Genomic DNA, 27,676 nt, shown 5'->3' with positions numbered 1-27,676 from the left:
AACAGAACTACTCTTGGCCTCCTAACACTGCTTACAGTGTGCTTATGCTCACAGGTCCCAATCAACTGAGAGAGTAAGAAAACATCTCTATTCACGAGCAGCCCCACCCGCCTAGAACAGCGCTGAGGTTCCCGGATTAGAGCTCTTCCTTACAGCATAGTTATCTTATAAGCATCCTCATTTAATGTGACAGTTCTTATACATAAGAGAATTCACACTGGCGTCATGCCTGCTTCTGTGAAAAGTGGGTCATCACCGAAGAAGTCTGGTGGATATGGAAAAATATAAAAATCCTTTGACCCCTTGGGAAGATGACTTGGCACCTGGTAAGATGCTTGGGCCAGTCCCCGCAGAAGTTATTTCCCCGGAAGTGGATTGGTAGGTGAAGCCAAGGTCAGCCAATGGGAATAGACATAAATGGGAAAGTGGATTATTCGGACAAAGGTGGATCTGGGGTCTCACTGTGGATATCTTCCCCGTTGAGTGCAGCAGTGTCTTCAGGCTGGTTATCCATCATTTCTTTGTATTGACGTTTGAAGAAGCCACACTACGAAGGGAAATAAATCAGAAAATCTGGATAAGAGGGAAGAATAGGAAGTTGGGAGTAGGAGGAAGCTGAGACAGAAGGGAACTAAGCAGCCTTGCACTTGTGTGTCAGAACACTTATGTGAACAACAGCTATCACCGATTGAGTGTTTGCTGTGTGCCAAGCTCTGATGTGTACACATCATTCATAGATTCTGCATATGCTGGCCTCATTTCTGTCTTGTTTCAGCCATTCTGTGATGTAGGCATTATTATCATTTCAAAAATGAAGAAACAGGCTCAGAGAGGTTGGGCAACTTGCCTGACATTAAACAGTGAGTAAGAGCCAAAATGTGTACCTAGACCAGCCTGACTCCATTGTCTGAGTTCTTCCCTCTGTACGATCCTGTCTGTGGGAGGGCAGGGTGGGATGCTGGCGGTCTCAGGAGTGGGGTGAAAACACTCACCTTGTACAGTAGGGCTGTGATGAGGGCCAGGAGCAGCAGTCCTCCCATGGAGCTGCTCACAAGGAGGGGCATGGGGTTGTAGACCTCATACTCTTCTAGCACCATCTCCACCTGATTTGGGGATTTGGGGGTCAGAAAGTATCAGGCCTCCCACATTCCCATTTTTTTTTCTAAACTGTGTCATACAGCATGGGGGCTCTTAGCTCCCCAACCAGGGATCGAACCCTCTCCTGCTGCATCCATGCATTGGAGGTGTGGAGTTTTAACCATTGGACCACCAGGGAAGTTACTCAGTTTCCCAGTCCTTAACTCCCTTCCTTCCTTCATCAGGCTCTGCCTCAAGAGGTGACATACAGAAGCCCTCATGGGCTTAGGGATGATCCCATCCAGGGGCCTCCATCCATCCTTCCTCTCTGCAAACTTGCAAGCCCTGCCCCGCCCCCCAACCACTCAGCATCACAGACTTAGCATCAGGAGCCCTCTGACCAGCCCGGCCACTGCCTACCACACGGTCACTACCTGGGCTCTCAAAAATGCCTCCTGTCCTGAAATCTGGGTGTACACAGATCTGTTGAATGTGACTTCAGCCATACTCACGACCAACGTCTTCTTCTGCAGCAACTGCAAAAGAGAAGGGGAGAGCTGGGAACTAGCTCTATAGGGGGCAGGGGGCACGCAGGCAGCTCAGGGATAGAGAAACACCCTGGCTTGAGGGGGCCACAGACACTTCAAGCCCCATCTGAGTCGAGGAAGGACATACCTGGCTGGCCCAGCCGAAGCTGAGTTTGCCCTTTAGGATGAAGTCAAGCTCCTCCTGGATGCCGAAGGAGGGGATGTCACAGCGGAACCTCAGGCAGTCAGCGATGGAGCAGTTCTGGGAACAGGAAAGGAGTGAAGTTGAAGATCTTCACTTAAGCAGGAACCACAAGAGAGAATGAAATCTAGCTGATTTGGGGATGGGGAATAGATAAACCATTGGAGGATGTAAACATGGCTCTGAAGCTTAGCAATCCATTTCCCGGGAGCCTACTGCCCAGCTGGTCTTGCGGTGGGACCTTTCTCACCAGCACAAGACTGCTTGGCATCTGGGTCTGGAAATCCGGCTGCTGGGGAGGTTCCCTCTCTGACACACAGGGGAGACTCTAGGGAAAGAGAGAAATAGCTACAGGATGATCTGCTGGTTGGAGGGTATGGGCATTGTGGGATCAGACTCTGGGGAGTGACAGAAGGGAGGCAGGCACCTGTGAAGGGGCCACCAACGCCACATCCCACACGGCCACACCGTTCAGCAGGACGGGGACCCAGAAATGAACGCTGATGGCCAGATCACGCTGACTCAGGTTATTCACCTGCAGAAGACAGAGACAAAACATGACTGTGGTCCCTGGAGCATCCCAAGTCCCACCCCTTTCCTGGCTCCTGCTCCCAGCTCTTCTCTATCCTTCCCGCACCAGCTCCCTCTGTCCCCACAGGAGGGGCAGACATGGATACTCCCTGGCCTCTCACACGATATCGATGCTCAGCTTCTCTTGTGCTCTTCTGGTCAGAAGTTGAAAAATTGAAGTACTTGGTGGATTCTTCTTGCCTGGAGAGAGAGAGGGCTTATGGGTGAAAACAGCCCGGGGACCATCCTTGGTTGCACCCTAGTCTGCTGGGAAGGGACCCAGTGGGTGACCCAGGGGATCGATGATGGTTCCCATGTGCCTGTGCAGCCTCAATTTTAGCCTCAGTCAGGGAACTAGATCTCACACGTGCAACTGACAGATCCTGCATGCCACCACTAAGACCCTGTGCAGCCAAATAAATAAATATTTAAAAGGGGGGTATAACAATATCATAGACCTAATAGGAGGGTTGGGCTTCCCCGGTGGCTGAGATGGTAAAGAACCTGCTGGCAATGCAGAAGACTCAGATTCGACCCCTGGGTCAGGAAGATCCCCTGGAGAAGGGAATGGCTACCCACTCCAGTATTCTTGCCTGGACAATTCCATGGACAGAGGAGCCTGGTGGTCTACAGTCCTTGGGGGTCACAAAGAGTCAGACACAACTGAGTGACTAACACTGCTACTAATAGAAGGGTTAAATTATGTAAATATCTGTAAAGTACTTAACACGAGGCCTGGCATGTCAGAAGTATATAAATTGTAAGCTTTCATTGTGCGTTTTAGTGTTTTCCCATGGATAGAAGGGGAAATTCACACATAGAGTTTGGAAGGGCAATGACACTGCTTGACCCCCTTTTCTAGTTCCCCTAAAAATTGGTACGTCAGCAGCAGCATCGAACTCTGCCCCATGGCAATATTATAAGCTTCTGACCAACTCTAAAGTCTCTGGAATTTAGCCAGGTAGGCGAGGCCCCTTGTCTTGCTTCCAGCTTGGCCTGGCCCCGCTCCCTCCCCACTTTCAGAACCGGAGCAGCAGGCCTGCACCTGCCTTTCCTGTGGCCTGCTGAGCCTGTGCTGGTACAAACCATCCCAACAGTTTCTCACGTCTCTGTTCTCCCCTGAGTTGTGTGAAAACCTGACCTTTCTTTGATCTGTGTGGTGACAGACCATATCCTGTTGGAGACAAGCTCCCCACTTCAGAGTATTCAGAAAAGCCTCAGCTCTTAATCTAGTAGATTCAGCTCAGCATATTTGTGTTTGGCCCAAAGGCTAGAGTTGGCTTCATGTTAAAGGAAGTCTGCACCTTGGAGAGGGAAGAGGGGATGCACAGGGGTGGCAAGGTGTGTGTGTCCCACCAGCAGGTCAATTCATCAGAGGAGAACCGAGAATTATGGGATATGGTGGTGCAGTGGATAAGAATCCGCCTGCCCACGCCGGGGACACAGGTTCAATCTCTGGTCTGGGATGATCCCACATGCTTTGGGGCAACTAAGCCCGAGCACCACAGCTACTGAAGCCTGCATGCTATAGGGCCTGTGAACCCCTGTGTGTCAACTACTGAAGCCCATTTGTCTGGAGCCTATGCTCTGCAACAAGAGAAGCCACAGCAACTAGAGAGTAGCCCCTGATGTCCAAAACTAGAGAAAGCCTACAGGCAGTAGTGAAGACCCAGTGCAGCCAAAACTAAACAAACAAATAACAAATAAATATAAGTAAAAAAAAAAAAAAAGAATTATGGGACATGGTGTGCTTAATCGCTTAGTTGTGTTGGACTCTTTTCAACCCTATGGACTATATCCCACCAGGCTCCTCTGTCCATGAGATTCTCCAGGCAAGAATACTGGAGTGGGTAGCCATTCCCTTCTCCAGGGGATCTTCCCAACCCAGGGATCAAATCCAGGTCTCATGCATTGCAGGTGGATTCTTTACCGTCTGAGCCGCCAGGGAAGCTATGGTGCTATGCTGCAAGTATATGGCTGATCAACAAGAATTCTTATGTGAGAAATCAGAGGGGCTAGCTTAGATACCCATCCTCAAAAGAACAGGCTAGCTGGCAGGGGGAGGTACTAGGTTTGGAGGAAGGTCCAAGGGGAGGACAGGGATTAAGTACCTGCTGATCACTGTGTAGACAGCATATTTCACTGGGAGCTCCAGCTGGGAGGTAGTCTTGTTGGATGTAGGTTTATTATTTTCACTGGAGGGAGAGAAGGGTGCCTGGTTGGGAAGGAATCCAGGAAGAGTCTCCGGCTGGAGCATGGAACAGGAGAGAGAGGGACACACCCTACCTGGCCTGAGCTCACCTGCTTACATTGGCCCTGAGATGCAACTTATCTCCTAGGGTGGCCTTGTAGGAGACATCAAATGTGACCATGAAGGTGCCCTGAGGGAGAAGAAGGAAGGGTTGAGGAGAGGGAGGGCCACGGTGGAGAGAGGGAAGGAAATGGGGTCAGGATGAGGGAGAAGATCAATGAGAATTGGGGGAAGCTCCGACCTTAATGCCCTCACGGAAGATGGGGTGGTTGACGCTACAGCTGCTGCTCTTCAGGCCCTCGTTTCTGGTGGGCACTGCTTCACATGCCAGGCGCAGGGGACGCTGACCAGGTTGCTTCAAAGGAGAAGGAATTTTTAAAACCTTAGCCACATGCATATACAGGCTTGATGCAAAACAGTGGTGGCATTGCAAAGTCGTAGGGGAAGCTCTCAGTAAATGGTTCTGGGAGAATTGGCCCATACAAAACAAGCAAAGAAATGAACAAACACTGGATCCCTACCTCACTCCATACATTAGAATAAACCCCAACTGAATTAAAGACTTAAATGTAAAAGGCAAAATTATAAATCTCTTAGAAGATAATAGAGGGGAAGGTCTTTACAACCATAGAGTCGGGAAGTACTTCTTAAACATGATACACACATAAAATACTAAATACAAAGGGAAGGTTGGATAAAAATCAACCACAATCAAATTAAGACCATCTAGGGAAGGAAAGTCAGTTAATCCCAAAGGAAACCAACCCTGAATATTCATTGGAAGGACTGATGCTGAAGCTCCAATACTTTGGGCACCTGATATGACAAACTGACTCATTTGGAAAAGACCCTGATGCTGGGAAAGGAGAAGAGGGTAGAAGAGGATGAGATGGTTAGATAACATCACCAACTCAACAGACGTGAATTTGGGCAAGCTCCCAAGAGATAGTGGAGGACAGAGAAGCCTGGTGTGTTGCAGTCCATGGGGTCGCAGAGTCAGACATGCTTTAGTGACTGAGATCTAGAGAACAAACTAGTGGTCACCAGTGGGGAGAAGAATGAAGGGAGAAGCATACAGATCAAGTGTCAGAGGTGCAGACTGCTGTTTATAAAATAAAAAAGATGCAAGGATATATTATGCAGCACAGGGAATATAACCAATGTTTTATAATAAGTTTTAATTGAATGTAATCTATAAAATACTGAATTGTTATCTTGTACACCTGAAATTAATAAAAGATTGTAAATCAACGATACTTTAAAAGTTTCAGAAAAAAGGAACATACAATATGTTTCCTTATGGCAGAAAGCGAGGAGCCTCTTGATGAAAATTAAAGAGGAGAGTGAAAAGGCTGGCTTAAAACTGAACATTCCAAAAAACAAAGATCATGGCATTCAGTCCCATTGCTTCATGGAAAATAGAAGGGGAAACAATGGTAACAGTGACAGACTTTATTTTCTTGGGCTCAAAAATCACTGCAGATGGTGGTGCAGCCATGAAATTAAAAGACACTTATTCCTTGGAAGAAAAGCTATGACCAACCTAGACAGCATATTAAAAAGCAGAGACATTATTTTGCTGACAAAGGTCCATCTAGTCAAAGCTATTCTTTTTCCAGTAGTCATGTATAGATGTAAGAGTTAGACGATAAAGAAAGCTGAGTGCCGAAGTATTGATGGTTTTAAACTGTGGTGTTAGAGAAGACTCTTGAGAGTCCTTTGTACTGCAAGGAGATCAAACCAGTTAATCTTAAAGGAAATCAGTCCTGAATATTCATTGGAAGGACTGATGCTGAAGCTCCAATACTTCGGTCATCTGATGTGAAGAAATGACTCATTGGAAAAAACCCTGATACTGGGAAAGATTGAAGGCAGGAGAAGGGGATGACAGAGGATGAGATGGTTGGATGGCATCACTGACTCGATGGACATGAGTTTGAGCAAACTCTGGGAGTTGGTGATGGACAGGGAAGCCTGGCGTGCTGCAGTCCATGGAGTTGCAAAGAGTTGGACATGATTGAGTGACTGAATTGAACTGAACTGAACATGGTTCCATTTATATAAAGTTCAAATATTGGCAAAACTCAACAGCATTATCTAGGGATATATTTATGGGTGGTAAAGAAATACAAGGAATTGAGTATTACAAGGCAGAATAGTGATTACCTTTGCAGAGAGTATGAGGTTAGGATGAGGAAAGTTATATAAAGGGCTTCTGGAGGTTCTAGAAGTGCTTTATTTCTTTTCTTTTCTTTTTATTAATATTTTGACTTTGCCACACAGCATGTAGGATCTTAGTTCCCCAACCAGGGATTGATCCCCCGCCCCCTGCATTGGCAGTGCGGAGTCTTAACCACTGGACCACCAGGAAAATCCTCCCATCTTTTAAATGTATTATTATTTTAAAAAATCCTTTGGAGTGCTTTATTTCTTGATCTAGATGTTAATTGCATAGATGTTTGCTTAATATTTAGTTATTAAACTATATATATGCCCTGTGCACTTCTCTCTTTGTGTGTGTTGTATATTTCATCATAGAAAAAATTAAAGGAACCTATTATAACCCGGAGCAGGAGAGAGGTCCCAGCCACTGAAGGCCAAGGAAGCTGTTTACCTGGATTGCTAACGTGCGTCGATAGGACAGCCCTGCTGGGTAGTAGAAGCTGATCACTGTTCCATAGGAATCCTCGCCCTCATTGGACACCATCGCTATCACATTGAGCTCCAGGGAGCTCCCCACCACCAGGATCTCCAACCTGAACAAGGAAAGACAAGATTGGGAGAGAGACTCCGAGGAAGTAGGTTGGAATTGAATCAGGAGTAGGGGCAGGGCTGTGGGAACGCATGAGCTACATGCTGATGACCTTCCAATCAAAAGTGGATTCATGTTAATATATGGCAAAACCAATACAATATTGTAAAGTAATAAATAAAAAAGCACTTCTTCGTTAGAAGGAGAGGCAAAGGGAAACAGAGGGACTTCCCATCCTATGAGAATGGGGGCCCCCAAAGCTTTAGTGTATGGCTATGAAAGGAGACGGCACTCACTCACCCTGAGAAGCTCAGGTTGACACTGAGGTCCCCTTCACAAAGGTGATCTTGCCCACAGTTCTTCTCAAAGGGGAGCTGCAGCAAAACAGCACATTCTCTTCCCATCCGTGTCGCAATCCATCCCCAGTCTCATTAGGAACACTCGTCAGCACTGAGCATTACTGAGCATCTACCCTGGGCTAGACTCTGTCCTAGCACTCACTGTCCTAGACTCTGGCAAGGAGGTGGGGTGGACAGTGTGGGAGGGGTAGTTAGAATATATATGAAAGAGAAGACAAGATCCTTGGCTTCAAAGAACGTAACATTTAGTTGAGGAGTCAAATTCAACTGGAACAAGCATTCAGCAAACATTATTAATAGTCAATAACGAGACAGGTTCTGCACTCGGAAAGGTGGCAACTGCAGGTGAATTAGACATGGTGGTTCTTACATTCAAGGAGCCTACAGCCCCGAGGGATCCACAGAAGTAGAGGCAGATGGCTATCAGCACTGGTATTTGGCCTGGCATCACCATGACACGGTAAGAGGCCAGAGAAGAAGTGACAGGTGCTGAGCAGTGGTTTTCAAAAGAGAAGGAGATAAGACTGGGGCTCTGGGGAGGAGAGGAGATCTTTGAGGTGGAGAGAAGATGTTTTTCCAAATAAGAAATATGACATGCAGGAAAGGTATAGAAATCAACTGCCAAACCATGTCTTCATCTGCTTGTTCTGTTGCCCTTACTAGGAACACTGTGAGCAATTACAGGGACCTGTAGTCACTTGATGGTGCCTCCTCTTGAAAACAGAAAGGAGCTGTAGCATGAAAAAGAAAGACAGACAACATGGACAAAGACACAGAGGTAGAAATGAGAGAAGTTGGGGGACGTCCCCAGCAGGCTGATGGTCAAGACTCCATGCTTCCTGTTATATAACACAGGGGGCTCAGCTTGGTCCTCTGTGATGACCTAGGGAGTGGGATGGGAGGGCTGGAGGAAGGCTCAAGAGAGAGGCGGTATATGCATATTTATAGCTGATTCGTGTTGTACAGCAGAAATCAACACAATACTGGAAAGCAATTATCCTCCGATTTAAAAAATTGCATCTGACTAGAAATGATTGTGAAGTCACCACCTGATATCACTTATATGTGGAGTTTAAAATATGACCCCAATGAACCTATCTACGAGACAGAAACAGAATCAAAGATATAGAGAACAGATTGGTAGTTGCCAAGGGGGAGAGAAAGGGAGAGGGTTGGGTTGGGAGTTTGGGATTAGCAGATGCAAACTGGTATATACAGAATGGATAAACACCAAAGTCCTACTGTGTAGCACAGGGAACTATACTCAATATCCTGTGATAGACCATAATGGAAAAGAATATGAAAAGCGTGTATATGTATGGATAATTTGAGTCGCTTTGCTGTACAACAGAAATTAACACAACATTGTAATTCTACTATGTGTGTGTGTGCATGCTAAGTCACTTCAGTTGTGTCCCACCCTTTGTGACCCCATGGACTGTGGCCCTCCAGGCTCCTCTGTCCATGGGATTCTCCAGGCAAGAATATTGGAGTGGGTTGCCATGCACCCTCTCCAGGGGATCTTCCCAACCCAGGGATTGGGAAGAACCCTCGTCTTCTACATCTCCTGCACTGGCAGGCAGGTTCTTTACCACTAGAGCCACCTGGAAAGCCCAATTCAACTGTACCTCAAAAGAAAAAAAAAAGATTCCATAGTCCACTACAGGGGGTGCAGGTTTGATCCCTGGTCAAGGAACCAAGATCCCATGGGCCAAGTGACACAGTCAAAATAAAAAAAAGATTAAATAAATTAAAATGTGAGCTTAAAAAAATAAAAAGTTTGAAGGGTCTGCAGAATGAGAACCAGAGAGTTTATGTTGGGGCAAAGTGGATAATCAGCTGAGATGTGGGTAGGGCTCCAAGCTGGGCCGGGCTGTGGTAATGGGGTGGAAGCATGTTAGATTTGATGTGGTTTCGTGGGCATCTGGGAGCCACCCTAGGTTCTGCAGCACACAGAGACACAGCGAGAGTCAGAATGTCCCTGGGACTTCCTAGGAAGACTCACGGAGGCCGTGAAGAGGTCCTGGGAGCCCACAGCCAGCACGGGGCGGAGGTTCTGAGATGAGGCGATGGGCTCCCCAACCAGGGAGAAGTTGAGTCGCAGGATAATGGGGTTCACCATGTCCTCCACACAGTCCTGGAGAAGAAGGGGCTTTAAAGACCTGTTCTCCTCCTCATTACTGGCTACACCACATCCACGCCTCAGAAACCCGGTTCCGCAGCCCCAACTTTCCCCTCTCCGCCCCAGGCTCCCCGCCTTTCCTGCCTCATTCAGGAGGGAGTGGAGGTGTCAGAGGCTGGCCTTGGGCTCCTTCCTCCCTCTCCCTCAACCCTCAATCCTCACTGGTAAAAGCAGCTTCATGGAGTCACAGTGCTCTCCCAGCCCTAGGGTTTTTCTTCGAGTCAAAGTCCAGTTCTTGGTCTCACCAAAAACAGCACGAGAAATCAGCCGACCTGGATCCAACGCCAGATCATATGTGACAGAGCATCGGACGTCACCTGAAGCAGAAGGGACGGAAGATGGAAAGTGAGAGAAACGTGAAGTTTCTGTTTTCATTTTTTCATGCAGTGGAGATTCACTGAGCACTTTCTGTGGGCCATGGACCGTACCAGGTGCTGGGATACAGGTGGAGAAGATGGAGAAATATGGTCCCTGCCCTCCTGAGCTCGCAGCCTAGAAATGGAGACCAGCACAAAGGACATAACATCACAGCGTGATCCCTGCAAGGGCCAGATCCTCAGTGGTACCAGAGAGGGCTTGCTAACTCAGATCTGGCGATCAGAGATGCCTTCCTGGATGGACCTTGTCTGAGCTTTAACCTAGAGGATAAGCAGGGGTCAGGTGAAAAGTAGGGAGGGGAAAATCCCATATTTGGGGAACGGTGTCTAAGACCAGAAGGGAGAGGGAGGCTAGTACATTAATTAAAAATTATATGGAGGAGGGCTTCCTGGGTAGTTTAATGGTGAAGAATCTGCCTGTCAATGCAGGATACACAGGTTTGATTCTTGATCTTGGAAGATCCCACACGCTGTGAAGCAACTGAGCTCATTTGCCACAACTTCGGAAGCCCTTGCGCCCTAAAGCCTGTGCTCCACGCCAAGAGAAGCCTCTGCACTGCAACTAGAGAAAAGCCCGTGCAGCAAGGAAGACCCAGCACAGCCAAATATAAATAAAAATTTTTTAAGTGTATGGACGGAATTCCCCTGCAGACCAGTAGTTAGGACTCCATGCTTTCACTGCCGGGGGGCCAGGAGTTCGACCCCTGGTCAGAGAACTAAGATCTAGCAAGACCCGTGGTGTGGCCAGAAAAGAAAAAGTGGGGGAGTGCTTGGAGTAAGGGAGGTTGGAGAGGCAGAGGGGCCAAATCAGCGGGCTCACAGTGGGCAAGAATTTTAGTCTTTATAAATGCAACGTGGGAGCGGGTGAGGAGTGGTGAACTGTGTTCAGGGCCAATCAAGGTAACTACACCCGGTGCAGAGTGGGTGGGGGAGAGCAAGAATAGCCACGGACACAGCTCAAAGTGGGTGGGAGGGAGAAGCCTTGTCCTCTGGGAAGGTGGAAAAGAGGGCAGACCTCCGATGTATCCTGGAGAAGGAACCTAAAGGCCTGGGTGTGGGAAGAGGGAGGGAGAGGGGCAGTTGGGTGGATGTGGAGGTGAGATCTGGGTTCCAGGCTCCATCCTGTCCTGAGGATAGGGCTGGGGGGGGGGGGGCGCCTCTGGGAGGTAAGGGTCTGGTCTACCAGGAGGAAGCTCACCTAGGCGATCCTGTGAGCTTTTGTGGATGGTGAGACAGACTGTGGCGTGCCCAGCTTCCATGGTGGTGGTCAGCTCATCCCAGCACTGATACACAGCCTTTGTCACCTCCGGGGGTGTGAATTTCATAGTCACATTCACCTTCAGCACCGGCAGGCTCCTGAGGGTGCATGAGGGGCTGAGGACCACCCTCTGGCCTCCGGTGGGGAGAACAAGGGAGAGGGCGGCTTGGTGAATCAGGCACAGGGGACAGGTGGCGGGGAGGGGGAAGTGGTCACCTGAGCAGCAGTGCGTGTCCCCGGGCCCCCACAGCAAGGTCCACCAGCCCATCCTTCGTGAGGTCCTGACCCCCGCTCAGCGAACGCCCGAAATACTGGAGCCCGAGGGAGAGCTGGGAGCCTGTGATCCGCTGGCCGGAGAGAGCAAAAAGAAGTGCAAGTCAGGGGAAGGGGATGGGAAAGGTTTGAGAAGGAAGATTTGGAAAGGATACTGAATAGAGTGGTTGAAGAGAGTGGAGGGGACATCCCTGGTGGTCCAGTGGTTAAGATTCCACGCTTCCAGTGAAGGGGGCATGGGTTTGATCCCTGATTGGGGAACTAAGATCCCACATGTCACAGGGTACAGCCAAAAAATAAAGTAGTAATAAAAATAAAATTTAAAAAAAGGAGGAGAGGAGTGGAGAGCAAACAAAATGAGGTCCCCAGGGTCCCAAGACAGAGATCAGAGCACTTTTGGTCCAATGAGGACCTTGAGGATACAAGTTAATGACAAAATCAAAACATAATGAAGAGAGCATAACAGATTCATTTACTCATCCTCTATACGTTCATTCACAAATATCGGAGGAATGGACAGTTTAGTGCTGTCCTCGAGTTATCTTTACAAGAAGTCAATGGAATTTGCTCATCTTTTTATGTTTCACAAAAGGAAATCAAGGGTTCACAGAGGCCAAGTCAGTCACTTGCCTAAAGCCACACAGCCCACAGGGCTGGTCAGGCATTTGACCTGGGGCCTGTGATCTCTTAACCGCTAAGCGGCTCATACAGTTTGAAGTCTGTTTGGAGTCAAAGGAGAAGAAGAGAGAGCATTTATGCTTAGCTGGGCCAGGGGCAATTCAGGGAAATAAACCACTAAAAGGGGCAGGGGAATGGTCACCGCTGAGACTGGACCAGAGGTGGCATCAAGTGAACCTAAGACATGGGAAAGGAGGTGAACAGAAGAGGTTGAAGGCTGGGGGGCCTCACCTGGCTGTGAGAGGGGCTGATGCCCAGTTCTGAGGTTCCGTGGAACAGGTAGACAGCACCCTGGTTCTCCTGCTCTCCCGGGGCCCCAATGGCCACATCCACCAGCCTGTCCCCATTCACATCCCCCATCGTTGTCAGGGCTGCCCCAAAGCGGCTCCAGGGGTGGCCGGGCTCCCCTCGCAGGACAGCATTACACTTCCACTTAGCTCTCTGCAGAATGAGAATGGTGTCAGGGCTCAATCCAGGTGACCCTTCCACCCACACCCAGATCCCACCCAGCCCGGGTCTCATCAGCTACTCACCCGCCGGGGAAAGGGGCACACAGACACCTGGCCCCCCTGGGTCTGCTCGTAGAAATGGGGAGCCCCGATGAGGACCAGGTCAGAGCTACTATCTCCATTCACATCCACGGAGCAGAGGGAGGCCCCGAAGTAGGAGCCGATCTGGAGGGCAGAGTCTGGAGTCAGCCTGTCTGCCCTCTGCCAAGGGCATGCTCCCTGGGCCAAGTCCCACCTCTTCCCAGACACCAACACCTCCCCCATAGGCCCTGCACCCCCTTCCTCTCCTCCTCCTCTGCCCCTGGAGACCCCCTCCACACTCAACCTGGCTCCCTGTGATTTCAGCCTTTTGCTTCCATTGCCTGGACTCCTGGGTGAAGAGGACCACCTTCCCGGTGTGCTGATGGCGGGGGGCCCCCAGGATCAGGTTCTGTTGCCCCTTCCAAAGGGCCAGCTCTGTGGAGTAACCTGAAGGTGCCAGGGCTCAGCACCGAGGCTTCCCCAGCCCTGTCCCCTCATCCCCCACCCCCGGGCCCCTGTCCTTCCCAGGCAGCCCATCTCCTGCCCAGCCCACAGCCGCAGCCTTGTCTCACCCAGGTAAGAATCCCTCATGTCCACGTGCTCCTGGGACATGTTGATGAAGGTGGGCTTCTTATTTTGGGGGTACAAGAAGGCACCTCCAGACCAGCTGAAGCTCCCCACAGCCCCCAGAACAGGTCCATCCTGGGAGGAAAGGATTCCAGGGTGAGCAGGTGGGAAGAAGACAGCCTATTCGGAAGAAATGCCTGCCGCTGACTCCGCCCACTCATCTGGAATTCTCTCTTGTCATTTCTAGCTCTCATCAGCAACCTCGTGTTCCTGACTCCTACATCTCTCAGTCCATCCCCACTGCCACTGTCAGAGTCACCCCAGCGCCTCTCACCCACTGTCTTTCTGCCTCCTCGCTTGTTCTCCTCTGCTTCATCTGCTGTCCCAGAGTTGAGCTTTTTAAACCCAAATGTGCAGCCACTACCCTGCTGGCAAACCAAGGTGACTCCCTGTCACCAAACCACCGAGGGTGGCATTTAGCATCCTTCGCAATCAAGTCTATGGAGTTACCCTGTGTTCCAGAACACACCAACCCTCTGACCTGGACACTCCTCTCTCCTTTTTCTGGGACTCAGCTCCTCTCTCCAGAAGAGTCAACCTCAAAGTTTCGTCTGTGAGATGTTCCTGGGCTCCCTCAGAAAGTGCTAGGCATTTCCTCCTCTGAATACTTTGTTTATTGCCTTTTCAAACTCTTGATTATGGCTAATTTAGGACATATACAAAAGTCAAAAGGAACATGTAATGAACCCATTAGTACCTGTGACCTGGCATCACTGATTAATCCATGACAAACTTTGTTCCATTTCTCCGTCCCCCTCAATTGCCCTCAAAATTATTCTGGGTAAGGAGCTTCGCTGGTGGTCCAGGAGCTAAGACTCTGCACTCCAAATGCAGGGAGCCAGGGTTCATTCCCTGGTCAGGGAACTAGATTCTACATGCCACAGTTAAGATGTGGTGCAGGCAAATAAATACATCAATAAAAATTATTCTGGATAATATCCTTCTGGAAATTTTGAACACATACCTCCTTTCAGACAATTGTCTGTCTCTATCGTTATTTTGAACTGAACTGACCGTCACTTCTCTGGTCTTCATGACCTGGTCTTTCTTAACTCTCCAGCCCTCTCTCCATCCTGCCACTAGCTCCCTCTGCTCCAGCTGCGCTGGCCCTTCTCTCACTCTAGTGTAGTAACCCCATTCCTGCCTCAGGACCTTTGCACCTGCTGTTTCCTCTACTTGGAGCAATCTCTCCCTAGATATTTCCAGGCCTCACCCTTTCGCATCATTCAGCCTCAATGGTTATTCCTTAGCCCTCCTCTGATCACCTCTTTTTTTCTGTGGCAGTGCTTAGCACTGTCTGAAAGTCTTTCATTTCTTTGTTTTTTATCATCTCCTCCCACTAGTTATGCACTCCAGGAGAGCAGGGACCTCAGCAATCCAGTTCTCTGCTGTGCTTCTAGCACCTATATTTGCTGCCTGCCTTTCTCTCCCAGACTAGACAGTGAGCTTGAGGATTGAGTCCACTTTCTTGTTTATTCTGAGTCCCGGCTCCCAGCCCCAGGCTGGTGCCTGAGACTCTTAATCAAGCACACGCTCCACCCACCATTGTGAGGATGGAACTGAAGCCTTCTTGAGACATCTCATGCTGGAAGGAGCTACTTGCCGTCGACTGGGTTCCTGTGGGGGAAATGGGTCATTCAGGCTCCCAGAGACCTAGAGACCGTGAGGATTCAGAGCAGAGAGAGGAGAATGTGGTCTGGGGCTTGGGTTCTGGGTAATGATTTGGGGCAAGCTAGAGTAGGGATCCAGAAGGAAGACTCTTGGACTGCAAGGAGATCGAACCAGCCAATCCTAAAGGAAATCAACAGTGAATGTGCACTGGAAGGACTGATGCTGAAGCTCCAATACTTTGGCCACCTATGTGAAGAGCCAACTCATTGGAAAAGACCCTGATGCTGGGAAAGATTGAGGGCGGGAGAAGAAGGGGGCAACAGAGGATGAGATGGTTGCATGGCATCACCGACTCACTGGACATGAGTTTGAGCAAGCTCTGGGAGATAGTGAAGGACAGGCAAGCCTGGAGTGCTGCAGTCCACGGAGTCGCAAAGAGTCGGACACGACGGAGCTACTCAACAAGAACAACACAAGTAGGGACAGATCCTCGGGACTGTGGGGGACAGTTGGGTCTTGGCTCTTTCAATTTCGACACCTAAACTCACTCCCCATTTACCCTCAACTGCAAAGATCTTCTCCTGAAGCTGCTTTTGGATGCTGCTGAGTGCTGCAAAGTTGTCCACCATGAACACGTGCTCATCCGAAGGCTTGGAGCCAATGATGTCCAGCTCCTGCCTGGCAGTGTGTGCCTGGAAAGCATCTCCCACCTGCGGCAGAGAAGCACATGAGGAGGAGGGGCCCACCAGCCCTTCTTCCTGGGGGAGGCGAAGGCTGAGTCTGGGGGAGCCAAGAGGAAGGGACGCACCCCGATGGCGTAACGGATGATGTTGGCTTTCTCTGCCTCAGGGATGACGTCGCTGTATTTCAGGGGGTCTTTAAATTTCTCCCCGTCTGTGATGACAATGATGATTTTCCTGGCATTCGTACGGGCCCCATTCCTTCTGTGAAATAGTTCTCTCCTGTCAAGGAAGAAAGAGGGGGGTGACTCTACTGAGCTCTGGGAAGCAATCATTTGCAGCACTAGAAGCTCCTCTGGAGAGACCCGGGAGGCTTGGTACCCTGAGACTCAGGCATTCATACTGACAAAAATTACTGGCCCCAGCACCTAAGCCATTTTCTTCCTGGGCCACCTGGCCCCCAGTGTTGGGCAGTATATAGAGAGCAAGAATGGATGAGGGATGAGGAAGAGAAAGGAGCTGAGTGGGGAGAAAGGTGCAAAGAAGACACTTGGCGATAATTCCTGAGTCCCTTCCAGGGAGGTAAAGAGGAGCTGCATTTTTTTTTTTTTAAAATAAAATCCAAAGCTGTTTATCTCGCACTTCTTGGGCAGAAGCACTGCGCTCATGTTATCTCGTTTAATCCTTCCAACCAAGTTGTGAATTTATCCTCATGTGACAGTTTTCCAAGACTTAGAAAAAGCCGATTACTCCAACGGTGACCCAGGTAGCAAACCGGGAGCCAGGATGGGAACGGAGAAGCAAACCCAGGTGGGCTCAGAGTCCAGCCAATCCAGAGCCAGGCAAAGGGGAAACACACTGCAGAGGAGTCCGGCCCTCACCCTGGCTCAGGGTGCAACCAGTGATGGGACCAGAAACACCCCAGGAAGACTGCCTGCGGCCCCCTCACTTCCCCGTGAGCCCTTTCTCCAGATCCTCCTTCAAACACTAGAAAGGGCTGGGTAGACCCAGCGCCAGATAGCGGAGGGGAAGCCTTTCATCTTCAGGCAGCGGGGGTTGGAGCTTACACCACTTTCTGGATACCGGTGGCTGTGAACGTCAGACCATTCAGCTGGGCGATGGGATCCACCAGGCTCCGAGAGCTCCTAGTGGTCTGAAATTGGCTGAAGGTGAAGTGAGTCTTCATAAGGTTTGAATACTGCATCAGCGAGAACTGTGAAGGCCAAGAAAAGGGCCGTTGAGTTCAGGAGTTGTTTTTTTTTTTTTTTTTTTAAGGAAGTTTTAAATTTTGGAATAATTTTGCACTTACAAACCATGTTCCACGTGATTTTGAGGCCCGACAAGTATATATTGAAACCCAGAAAAAGAAAACTGGAAAATCAGAGCTAAATACTGCTTCTTTCATAGTTTACAAAGAATAACCTTGCTGACTACCATATTTGTTAAATTTAGATTAAAAAATTTTTTTATAATATACAAAATCAATTTGAAGTCTATATTTCCTTGTTTCTCAAGAATTTATGGGCTTCCCAGGTGGCTCAATGGTAAAGAATCCACCTGCCAATGCAGGAGACTCAGGAGACGTGGGTTTGATCCCTAAGTTGGGAAGATCCCCTGGAGAAGGAAATGGTAAACCATTCCAGTATTATTGCCTGGGAAATCCCATGGACATTTGGGCAACAAGAATTTATACACACACACCACACACACACACACACACACACACACACACACACACTGGTTACTGGGAAATAAAATAATAAGATAAAGAAATCATGAGTTATATGGAAAACATGATAAAGAATTTGGCCAAGTTACCTTCAGTCAAATTTCACAGCAAAATTATTTGATATTTCTTTCAATGTATTTAAATAGCAAAAACCTATTTCCTGTGGCATGTGGGGAAATAGTAAGTGTGATGGGGGAACCTCCTCTCAGGTCAGGTCTCCAACTGGCCCTGCATGGTGACCATGCCTTGACCTTGGACCCTAGCTTCCTCAAGGCACAGGCCTATTGATCCAGCCCCCAGTGATGCCAGGCAGCCTCCCAGGTTGGCCTTCCCAGAGGTAGACCCTCACCCATCCCACTCCCCAGGCCTCAGAGGGCCTAGTCCTCACCTGCGTGTCGGTGCCCTTGGACAGGTCCATCACAGCTCTGACAAAGTCCTTCATTCGTTTAAAGTCAGCTCGGTCAATGCTGCCAGAGCCATCAATCAAGAAGGCGATGTCTATCTCTTGATTTGGACACTCTGCAGAGAGGGAGAGAGGAATCAGAAACACATGTTTGAGGGGACTTCCCTGGTGGTCTGCCAATGCAGGGGACATGAGTTTGATCCCTGATCCGGGGAGATTCCATATGCCTCGGGGCAACTAAGGGGTGCATCACAACTAGTAAGCCTATGCACCCTAGCCTGTGCCCTGCAACAAGAAAAGCCACTGCAATGAGAAGCCTGCACACCACAACTGGAGAGCAGCCCCTGCTTGCTGCAACTAGAGAAAGCCTGCATGCAGGAACAAAGACCCAGTTCAGTCAAAAGTAAATAAATAAATTTTTAAAATAGAAACTCATGTGTGGGTCGCAGCCACTTCCTGGGGCCCAGAAACCCTTTCTGCCCCACAGAGTCAGGGAGCCATTCTTGGCGCAGAGACCAACCCCCACACTATTCACAGAGGAGGTCCAAATTTGTTGTCTCAGCCCCTTCTCCCTTTAGCAGAGTCCCTGTTTCTCCCCTCCTCCCACAAGGCTTACAAAACGGGAGAAAGAAGTAGGGTGTGGGGGCCGGGTGGGCCCCTCACTCTGTTAGTCAACAAATATTTATTGATTACACACGTCAGGGATACTGTGGAGCATGCATGTGTGTGCGCGCGCGCGTGCGCTAAGTCGCTTCAGTTGTGTCCAACTCTTTGCGATCCTATGGACTGAATACTGTCCATGGTATTTCCCAGGCAAGATACTTAAACATTGCCATTTCCTCCTCCAGGTGACATTCCTGACTCAAGGATCGAACCCCTGTCTCCTGCTTGGCAGATGGTTTCTTTAGCACGTAGCCACCTGGGCACCCATGGGATTATCGCGAAGATAAAAAGAAAGAATATGTCAGTGCCACTCTCTCCATTCGTCCCACCCTCTCCTTCCCACGCTGTGTCCTAATCAGCACAGGGATCCCTGCTCAGTGCTCGGCGATGACCTAGAGCGGTGGGGTGGGGGAGTGGGAGGGAGGCTCGGGAGGGAGGGGACACATGTATAGGTATAGCTGACTCACTTTACAGCAGAAACTAACAGAACAATGTAAAGGAGTCCTACTCCAGTTTAAAAAAGGAATGAATATGTCCATAAAGTACTTAAGACACAGGGCTTGGCGCCCCACAAGGGTAGTTGTTATGACCATCATCACCATATTCCAGGCATTTTTCTGTGCCCAAGGACACACTTGGAGCAGATGCTAAGGTGTGCTCCCAAGACCTGTCCCCCATCAGGATGGAGGTGCTCATTCCCAGCTGTAGGGAGTTGGCTGTCAACGGCTCCCAGTGGAGTTTCTCCTAGGTGTCACCCTACTCAAAAGGGAGGTGTCTTGCCCAAGGTTAAACTTCCTGCTCCAGGGGGCAACCTGTACCCAGCCATTCTCCAAGCTCCCGGTGGCGAGACTGAGGCCTCTCCCAGTCTACCCTCTCCATCTCCTCAGTCCTGCTTCCCTCATACTCTTATGGGGGTTGCTCCTGAGAATATTCTCAAGGGAGCCTCAGAGTCCATCTCTAGGGAAATCTGATTGCAGACCAAAGCTTTATAAAAAATCTCATTCCTGCCCTTGTGGAGTCCACACAGTAGTGGAGAGACACAGTATATGCACATGAAGAAAATAAGACATTTCAGGCTGTCCCCAGACTTACGTAGGGGGTTGTGGTCTCCGTGCAAAACCCAGCTGATGCCTCTACCAGCACCCCACATCCTGTGTTGGTCTCGGGGTGCTGGGAGATCAGGCCACCACAGCGTTGAGGTGTGAGGCTGAGCTGTGGCAGCTGGCCTCAGGTCACTGAAGCAAAAATGCCTTCTCCCAGCTCCTCACTCCTCCCCCACCCTGCCTGCTCAACCATCACCAGTGCTGAGAAGAAATGGAAGAATGGAAGGTCACTTTCCTCCCCACTTCCTTGAAGACTAGGAAATCCAGCCACTAGGAAATCCAGCCATCCACACGGCAGGCTGAATGTGTGGTCAGGTGCTCCCAAGCTGGGTAGCTGGTGTTTTCTGCAACCATATCTTGTACCCACTGTTTTAGCTGCATGACAAAATCCCCCTCCCCTCCACATGCTCTCTCAGACCAGGCCTGTGGCCAGTTCCCTTGCAACATCACTTCTGTTTCTTGCCCTTTTTATTGTATCCCACAGCAGGCACCTGGCTGTAGCTGATTGCCTTCTGGAAAAAGAACCAAGCCAATCAGGCAAGGTTGGTTCAAGCTCTGGACTCTGCCACTTCCTAAAGTGGAAACTCATCTCTCTGAGCCTCAGTCTTCTCATCTATAAAACGGGAATCATCCTGGCCTCCAAGAGGATCTTATGAGGACCTAGAAGGTGATGCACACCCAGCACCCAGTACCCAACACTGCCTGGCACACAGTCCTTCCACATCTAGTCAAACTTGCCTTGTCTGCACCAGCTTTACACAGGTATGTCCCATTTTCATCAGACATCACACCTCATGAGCCCCTGAAACATCTAAGAGAAGACATTTACCACTTAGTGTTCAAAGCCACCTCTCCTGCCCTGTTGCAGACATCCCTGGTGGGGTCTGGGACCCACAAGAGTCTTGGCCACTCTCTCTGTCCCCTCTGTAGACTCTACCCTCACAACTTTGGGGGCTATTTCTGCTGCTGCTTCACTTTTGGCTAAAAGCCCACAAAGTCTGGGTTTGTGTTTTCTCTGGGCCAAAACATATGCCTTGGGACTCTCCTGGTGGTCCAATGGTTAAGAATCTGCCTGCCAATGCAGGGAACATGGGTTCAATCCCTGGTCCGGGTGGTAAGACCCGCATGCTGTGGGACAGCTAAGCCTGTGTGCCACAGGTCCTGAGCCCAAGCTCTACAGCCCGTGCTCTGCAACAAGAGAAGTCACTGCAGTGAGAAGCCCACACACCACAACTAGAGAGTGACCCCCTACTCAGTGCGGCTAGAGAAAGCCTGCGTAGCAGTGAAGACCCAGTGCAGCCATAAATAAATGGATAAGTAAGCAACAACAACAACAAAACATGGGCCTTGTGTGGCCCCTGGCTCTCACTGGGGGCCCATTGTTTCCTTTGATGCCATGCACGGGGCTGTTTATCTGTGCCTGCCTCCTGGTCCAAACAGATAGTCTTCAGTTAGAAAATCAGTCCTAACGGCAATCACATACACATGCCAGGCTGGAGTCTAACCACTTAGACATGTATATTAAACCTTTTTAATCCTAATAACCACCTCAATTATTAAGTTCCATTTTACCAATGAGGAAACTGAGGCCCAGAGAATGAAGCCACTTGCCCAAGGACACAGAAGATGAACTTGTAAAGACTGACCCTCAGAGGACTTTGCTGGTGGCTCAATGGTTAAGAATCTGCCTTGAAATACAGGATACTTGGGTTCGATCCCTGGTCTGGGAAGATTCCACATGCCTCGGAGCAACTAAGCCCATACACCACAACTACTGAAGCCCGTATGCTCTTGAGCCTGGGAGTTGCAACTACTGAGTCCATGTGCTGCAACTACTGAGATGTGTATGCACTCTAGAGCCCATGCTCTGAAACAAGAGAAGCCACCACAGTGAAGCAATAAAGACTCAGCACAGCCATAAATTTAAAAAAAGAAAGAAAGAAAAAAGACTGACTCTCAGAGAGAGAGACTGCTGCAGGGACCACCTAGGCACCATTCTCTGTGGGAGACATCAGTGCTGGCAAAACTGTGCCTCACACTCCCTGTGATCAGGTCCTTTTCTGCCCTTGGAAGGGGAAGAGTGAGTCTGGGGGTGTCTTGGCAGCCTAGCAGAATGCCCCAGGACTGCCTCCCTCTTGGATTCTTGGATCTACGGTCCTCACCTCACGTTTTCACCACCCAAAGCCCTTCCTCTGGAAACCAGGAGGCACCCCAGCACCTGTTGGCTGATGTGGGACCCTCATGGCTCCTGCAGCACCCTGAGGCTTCTTCCTGCCCCGTCAGAGTCATCATGGCTCGCCCAGCTTAGGGGTCCTGCTGTGACTACACCTCCTGTCAGGCCAGACTGTGCCCCCAGCCCCTGCTGAGCTTGCCAGGCCCTCTGGGAGGGGGCCCGGGGCACAAGAGGCCCAGGAAACAAAGACTCAGGAGGTGGAGACCCAGGTTTCATGCTCTGTTCGCATGGGTGTTTCCAGCACGCGCGCCACCCAGAACTGGCGCCTCTGGGGGACATACCCGGCAGGGCGGCGGGGACCGTCCGGATGATCTGCAGGTGGGAGTCCAGCAGGAGGCAAGTGCCTTTTATGTACATGTTCACCCCACAGGCTTTGTGCACAGTCGGGCCGCAGGCCTGGGGGCAGAGGCCCGTGTGGGTGAGGGGGGCCCCAGAACACGCCCCCTCCTTCTCCCTCAGCCCCAGCCTCCTCTGCCCGCCCCGTCACTCTGTTTCTCCCTCAAGACCCTCCAGGGACCCAGAAACACTCACCAACAGCTGGGAGAGATGGGTGGAGGCCGCCAGGGACAGGCCCAGGGACATGTCCACAGCCTCTGAGGTGGCTGAGAGGGCAGACACACAGCGTCACACCCACGGGTACACCCTCACCTGGGGGGACAGTCTGGGCTGGAGGCTGAGGAGGGGGCAGTCCGGTGTAGGAGGGTTGAAGGACCCAATCCCTGGGGCGAGTCACTCACTGTTCAGCGAGATGGGCTGACACCCACGGGTGGCAGGCGTGCAGTCGTACAAACGTCCCGTTTTGTTGACTGTGACCACCTCCAAGGGGGCTCCCACCACCAGTCTGGAGGTACAACCAGGACAGACAGTTGCGGGAGGGGTGGGGGTATGGGGCACTTTGGGTGAAGAAGTGTCATGGGGAAGTGAGATTTCATGAGGGGAGCTCTTGGCCCCAGCTTGTGTGAGGCTATTCAAAATCAGAGCCTGAGTCTAACCCACAGAGGCTGAAAGGCCATGCTGGGCTTTCTGTTTGTCTGTTTGGGTACATGTGCGTATATATAAATATACATGTATTTGTGTATGCAAATAGTTTGAGAGTTTGTGTATGTGTGTGTTTTAACATTCACTCAGAATAAAACTGTTCAGAACAAAAAATAGCATTTCCCAACCTCAAGTCAGTGCTGTTTGTCTCCTTGGAGCCATCATTCTGAGAGAGCCATTGTTCCAAGAAATAGGTCACCTCAAGTTAAATGGAAAAATGTCCTGAAGCCAATAGATAATTCTGTAATTATTGGACTATTTATTTTATTTATTTACACTTTTATTTATTTATTTGGCTGCTCCAGGTCTTAGTTGCAGCAATGTGGGATCTAGTTCCCCGATCAGGGGTTGAACCTGGGCCCCCTGCATTGGGAGCATGGAGTCTTAGTCACTGGACCACAAGGAAATTCCCAAATTGAATAATTTAAATATGATAAACAATTTAATTTAAAGCAGCTGTATCAGAAACTGCTTCATATCATTTACATCCATTTATAAATGCAACTGTTTATTTGCAAAACACCTTGAGAGGAGAGAATTTTTTAATTTGGAAAAATGTTCTCATTACCAACAATCTCGCTATTCAGATGAGGGAACTAGACAAGTACTAATGTATTTTAACTGATTAGTCACTCAAGACTTGTTGAATTGGCATTTAAAGATTCATTCTAGAGGACCATTCCCTTATGGAAACCTGAAATCCTTGTTTGTCTAAGATTTGAGGATGACACTGAATCAGGTGGTTGGAGACGTAGCCATTTGGTTTCTTCTGGCACAATCGGCTAAATAAACTTTTAGTCTTAAACTATTGACCTACAGGTTTTTTTCTTTTTATACCCCAACCCATTCTTTACATGATAGCTCAAGCTTTTCATTATCACTCAGCAGAAACCAGGAAAAACAGTAGCTTTGTAGCAATCAGAATGTCATCCAATATATATTATATACTTGATTGGAAAGTCACTCAGTTGTGTCCGACTCTTTGCAACCCCATGGACTAAAGTACTGGTGAACAGCAGACAATCAAGAGTTTCATTTTTTAAAAAAATAGGGCCTGAACACAAATTGACGGTAAGTGGGACAGAAGCTGTCTGGATTTGTTGGGTGTTGTGTGGTCGTGTGGGGCTCAAGGGAAGCCAGTGAGGGGAAGTGCTGGAGAGAGTCTACATCTTGTTCTAGGTGGTTGTTACCTGGATGTGAAAATTTTATGTGAAAAATTTATTGAGTTGGACCTTCTAGATTCATGCATATCAATCCCTGTTCAAAACAAAGAAAACAAAACTCTAGGGCCTGACGTCTGCTTCCAAGTCCTCAGCCTGCCAGTCGAGGGAGAAAGGAGTAGGGATGTACATGTAGGACTCAACGACCTCCGTGTGCTCCTTCTTGGCTAACTGAAATTCCTGTGCTCTCAGGCTCATTGCCAGTGCCACCGCCTCTGTGAAGTCCTCCTGGAATTCCCTCCTGGGTTTCATGTCTCCCTTCCTGTGGCTCCCAGACTTTGGTTATGCTCGCCTCACATTGTGGCTTCAACTCCTTGGGTCCCTGTCTCTGGGACCCGAGAATGTGCCCTTCTGGAGGCAGCGTGGGTACATAATTTGCCGATTCCAATGCAAAATAAAACTATGAGGCCTCCTGTTCTTGGAAAAAAGATTTTATCTCCCTTTCTTCTACGGGCCCTCCATCTCTGCTGTCATTGTGTTTCCTATTTGCTATTTAGTGTCACACTCCTTCATGCACCAGGAATACAGCATAAATCCTTAGAGGCTGGGCAAGCCAGGTACAGCAGACCTAACCTTGCCCGCCTCATGCAGTTGTTGTGGACAGGTTTGTAGCCCAGGCGGCCCTTCCTCCAGGTGGTAGCAATCAGAATGCCAGCCTGCAGGCCAAGGGGGCGGAGTTGGGGAAAGTGGGCGGGGCCTACCTAGATTTGTCAAACTGGACCACGCTCTGGCCAAAGCTGGCTCCGTCCTCTTGGAAGACCAGGGGCTCCTCCACATCCAAGTTGAATCCATGATAAGAAGCCAGGCCTGAGGAATACGGGGAGGTGGGGTTGGGGAGAACAGTCAGAGAAGCCCCTTCTCCTTTGGACCCCTGACTTCTCGGGGTCCTGACACCCACCATGCTCAGCCTTGGTTCCCCATTTGCCCCGGAGAAAGGCATTCTGATTATTGCCACCTGTGTGGTTCCCGTGTCTCCTTCTCCCTTAAAAATAGTCTAATCACAATACAGAGGGCAACCATCCAGAGAAATACGCCTCACCCACAGTCTGAAATTAGGCCAGTCACCTCCTGGTAGGTTAGATAGAGCAGGAATATTCCTTAAAGATAAAGTGACTGTACAATTTATTGTCTAAACTGGGACCTTCCAAGAGGGAAGGGGGCACCATTAATAATTATACCAGGGACATTGGTACCACCTCCAGGCAAACTAGGGCGTATGGTCATTCCACTTAAAAACCGTCCTGCTGCATCTTCCATTAGGTTTGGGGAACAGACTTAGAATTCTGTGACTTGTTATTTGTCATTTTGTATTCTCCATGTCCTCATTCCTGGTGCCCGGCTCTAAGGGGACAAGGACAACTGCACCTCCCTTGTCTTGGTGCCCGGAACCGTGCCCGGCCCTTAGCAGGTGACTTTAGCATTTACTGACTGACTCTGAACCACGCAGCAGGTCACTGACACAGCTGGGATTCCAATTCAATCTCCAGATTCTTGACTCATCCCAGAGGCTAAGCTAGAAAGCCCCAGGGGCAGACACTTTACATTTCAAGAGCTTTTCCCAACCTCTTCTCCCACAACCAATCACCTTTCCTCTCCATTCCTCCTAGAAGCCTGGTTGTCTCTGGATGGAGGAGCTGACTCCAACCCCAAGAGTAGGGAAGCTTTAAGGAGACCAGGCATCAGGCCAGGCAATGACAAGGAGGGTCCAGACACCTGAACCCTGGGGCTCTGGGCAGAGGCCAGATGTTTAGGGTGCTGGTCCTTACTGAGGCCACATGCAAGGGAGCCTCACATCCAACATCTTCTTCACAAAGGGTGATTCTATTCCTAGTCTGGAAGCAGCCCCTGTGATCTGACAGGTAGAGGATACCAAGGGATGCAGACTCAGGTGCCTCAGGGGCCAGGCAGGTAACATCAAAGAGTGAAGTGGGCGGGTCTGAGCCCCAGGAGATAAAGGGGGCAGCCATTCCCAGGCTCTGGTACCCAGAGCAGCCAGACCTTCCCATTTCTCAAGAGAAGCTGGAAAGACTCAGGAGATGTGCAGGACCAAGGAGGTGCCATCTAAACTAAAGTCTTCCCATCTCTTGTGGATGGTGTGGCCTCCCCTCCCAGGGGCCCTGGGGCAGACACCCCTCACTTCCAGCACCCACTCCAGGGCCCCCAGGAGAGGAAGGGAGAGGGAAGCCATGGGCAACCTGGAGAGCAGCTCACCTTCCACCCAAGCATAACCCATGAGCCCACTTCCCTCAGCTTTGCCCGGCTCCTGCCCCTCCCCAGATTCCAGGCTATTCCTCCCACCACACTAGACTGGACAGAGTCCTCTCCTTTTCCTTCAGCTCCTCCTGCCTGCCCTGCCAGGCAGAGACCACTGCTCCCCCCACCCACAACAAGGCTTCTCACAGCCCCGAGGACCCCCACTCACCAGTCAGGAACAGCACAACGGCAAAGGCCATCCCCAAGCAGCTCATCAGAAAAAAAAGAAGAAGGCCGGGCAGCAGAGCACTGGAGGGTGCTCAGTGTTTCGGGGGGAGTTAAAATAATGAGTCAGGGCTTGACGTGGCAGGAGGAAGGCTCGGTGAGGAAGTACTTGGTTATTTATAGAAAGGCTGGGGCCCAAGACACCTTGCGGAAAAGCTCCCATACTCCTTCCCATTCTACCTCCAGGGAGTTGGCTTCCCTGGCTGTCCCAGACCACCCTCTCCCCCCGCCCTTAAGACTCGCTTGATGCCCAGGGTCCTGGGAGCTCTCTGGGGCCTCGGGAATCAGGCTGCATATGAGTGGAAGAGGCAGGACAGAGAGCGGAGAAGGCCCTCTGCATGGACATGAGCCTGGAGAGGAGCAGACCACTGCCTGGGTACTGGGGGTACCCAGGAGTAGGGTACTTGTAGGGGCTGGAGCATGGCTAAGGGTGTTGTTTAAAGAATCAGAGCCCAGGGACTTCCCTGTGGTCCAGTGGTTAAGACTTCACACTTCAAATGCAGGGAGTGAGGATTTGACCCCTAGTTGATGAACCAAGATTCCCACATGCTGGGTGGCACGGCTAAAAAATACTTAAAAAAAAAAATCATTTGTAAAGAATAAAGAAGCAGAGTCCAGCAAGAGGAGAATGGACAACCACACTGGTAAATTCCTACAGTGCATTTACTAGTCAGCAATAAAAGAGAGCTGACCAAAGATATGGGTAACAACGTGGGTGAATTTCAACTTTGTCATAAGTGGAAGAAGACAGACACCAGAACTGCATAATAAGAATCCTTTCATAGGAACAGGTGAAATTAATCTAGGAAGCTGGAAATCAGAAGAGTGATGGCCTCTCGAGGGGTGGGGATGTCT

At 49.8% G+C, this 27,676-nt stretch overlaps 1 protein-coding gene across 2 annotated transcripts; it reads right to left on the bottom strand.

Moving 5' to 3' along the window:
- Window positions 1–160: 160 nt before the first annotated feature.
- On the bottom strand, window positions 161–26,913 carry ITGAD (integrin subunit alpha D). Of its 2 annotated transcripts, XM_043914825.1 has the most exons (31): window positions 26,766–26,899; window positions 25,045–25,150; window positions 23,252–23,345; window positions 22,823–22,926; window positions 22,617–22,687; window positions 22,367–22,481; window positions 18,072–18,202; window positions 17,022–17,167; window positions 16,083–16,236; window positions 15,834–15,984; window positions 15,207–15,280; window positions 13,609–13,738; window positions 13,341–13,483; window positions 13,040–13,180; window positions 12,738–12,947; window positions 11,772–11,902; window positions 11,496–11,653; window positions 10,083–10,237; window positions 9,744–9,875; window positions 7,680–7,753; window positions 7,242–7,383; window positions 4,869–4,982; window positions 4,678–4,757; window positions 4,488–4,571; window positions 2,499–2,577; window positions 2,234–2,341; window positions 2,057–2,134; window positions 1,753–1,866; window positions 1,512–1,613; window positions 993–1,103; window positions 161–547 (listed from the first exon to the last, which is right to left on the bottom strand). In XM_043914825.1, the coding sequence occupies exons 5-31, from the start codon at window positions 22,665–22,667 to the stop codon at window positions 431–433; spliced, it is 3,225 nt and encodes a 1,074-aa protein (XP_043770760.1). In that variant the 5' UTR covers window positions 22,668–22,687; window positions 22,823–22,926; window positions 23,252–23,345; window positions 25,045–25,150; window positions 26,766–26,899; the 3' UTR covers window positions 161–430. The 2 variants fall into 2 exon arrangements, with proteins under 2 accessions (XP_043770760.1, XP_043770759.1); XM_043914824.1 differs by lacking the exon at window positions 23,252–23,345 and having other exon boundaries at window positions 26,766–26,913.
- Window positions 26,914–27,676: the final 763 nt, after the last annotated feature.

Source organism: Cervus elaphus, chromosome 10, assembly GCF_910594005.1.
Source record: "Cervus elaphus chromosome 10, mCerEla1.1, whole genome shotgun sequence".
NCBI lineage: Eukaryota > Metazoa > Chordata > Mammalia > Artiodactyla > Cervidae > Cervus > Cervus elaphus.
The sequence above is the reverse complement of the archived record's forward strand: the minus strand, read 5'-3'. Positions and strand labels throughout refer to the sequence as shown.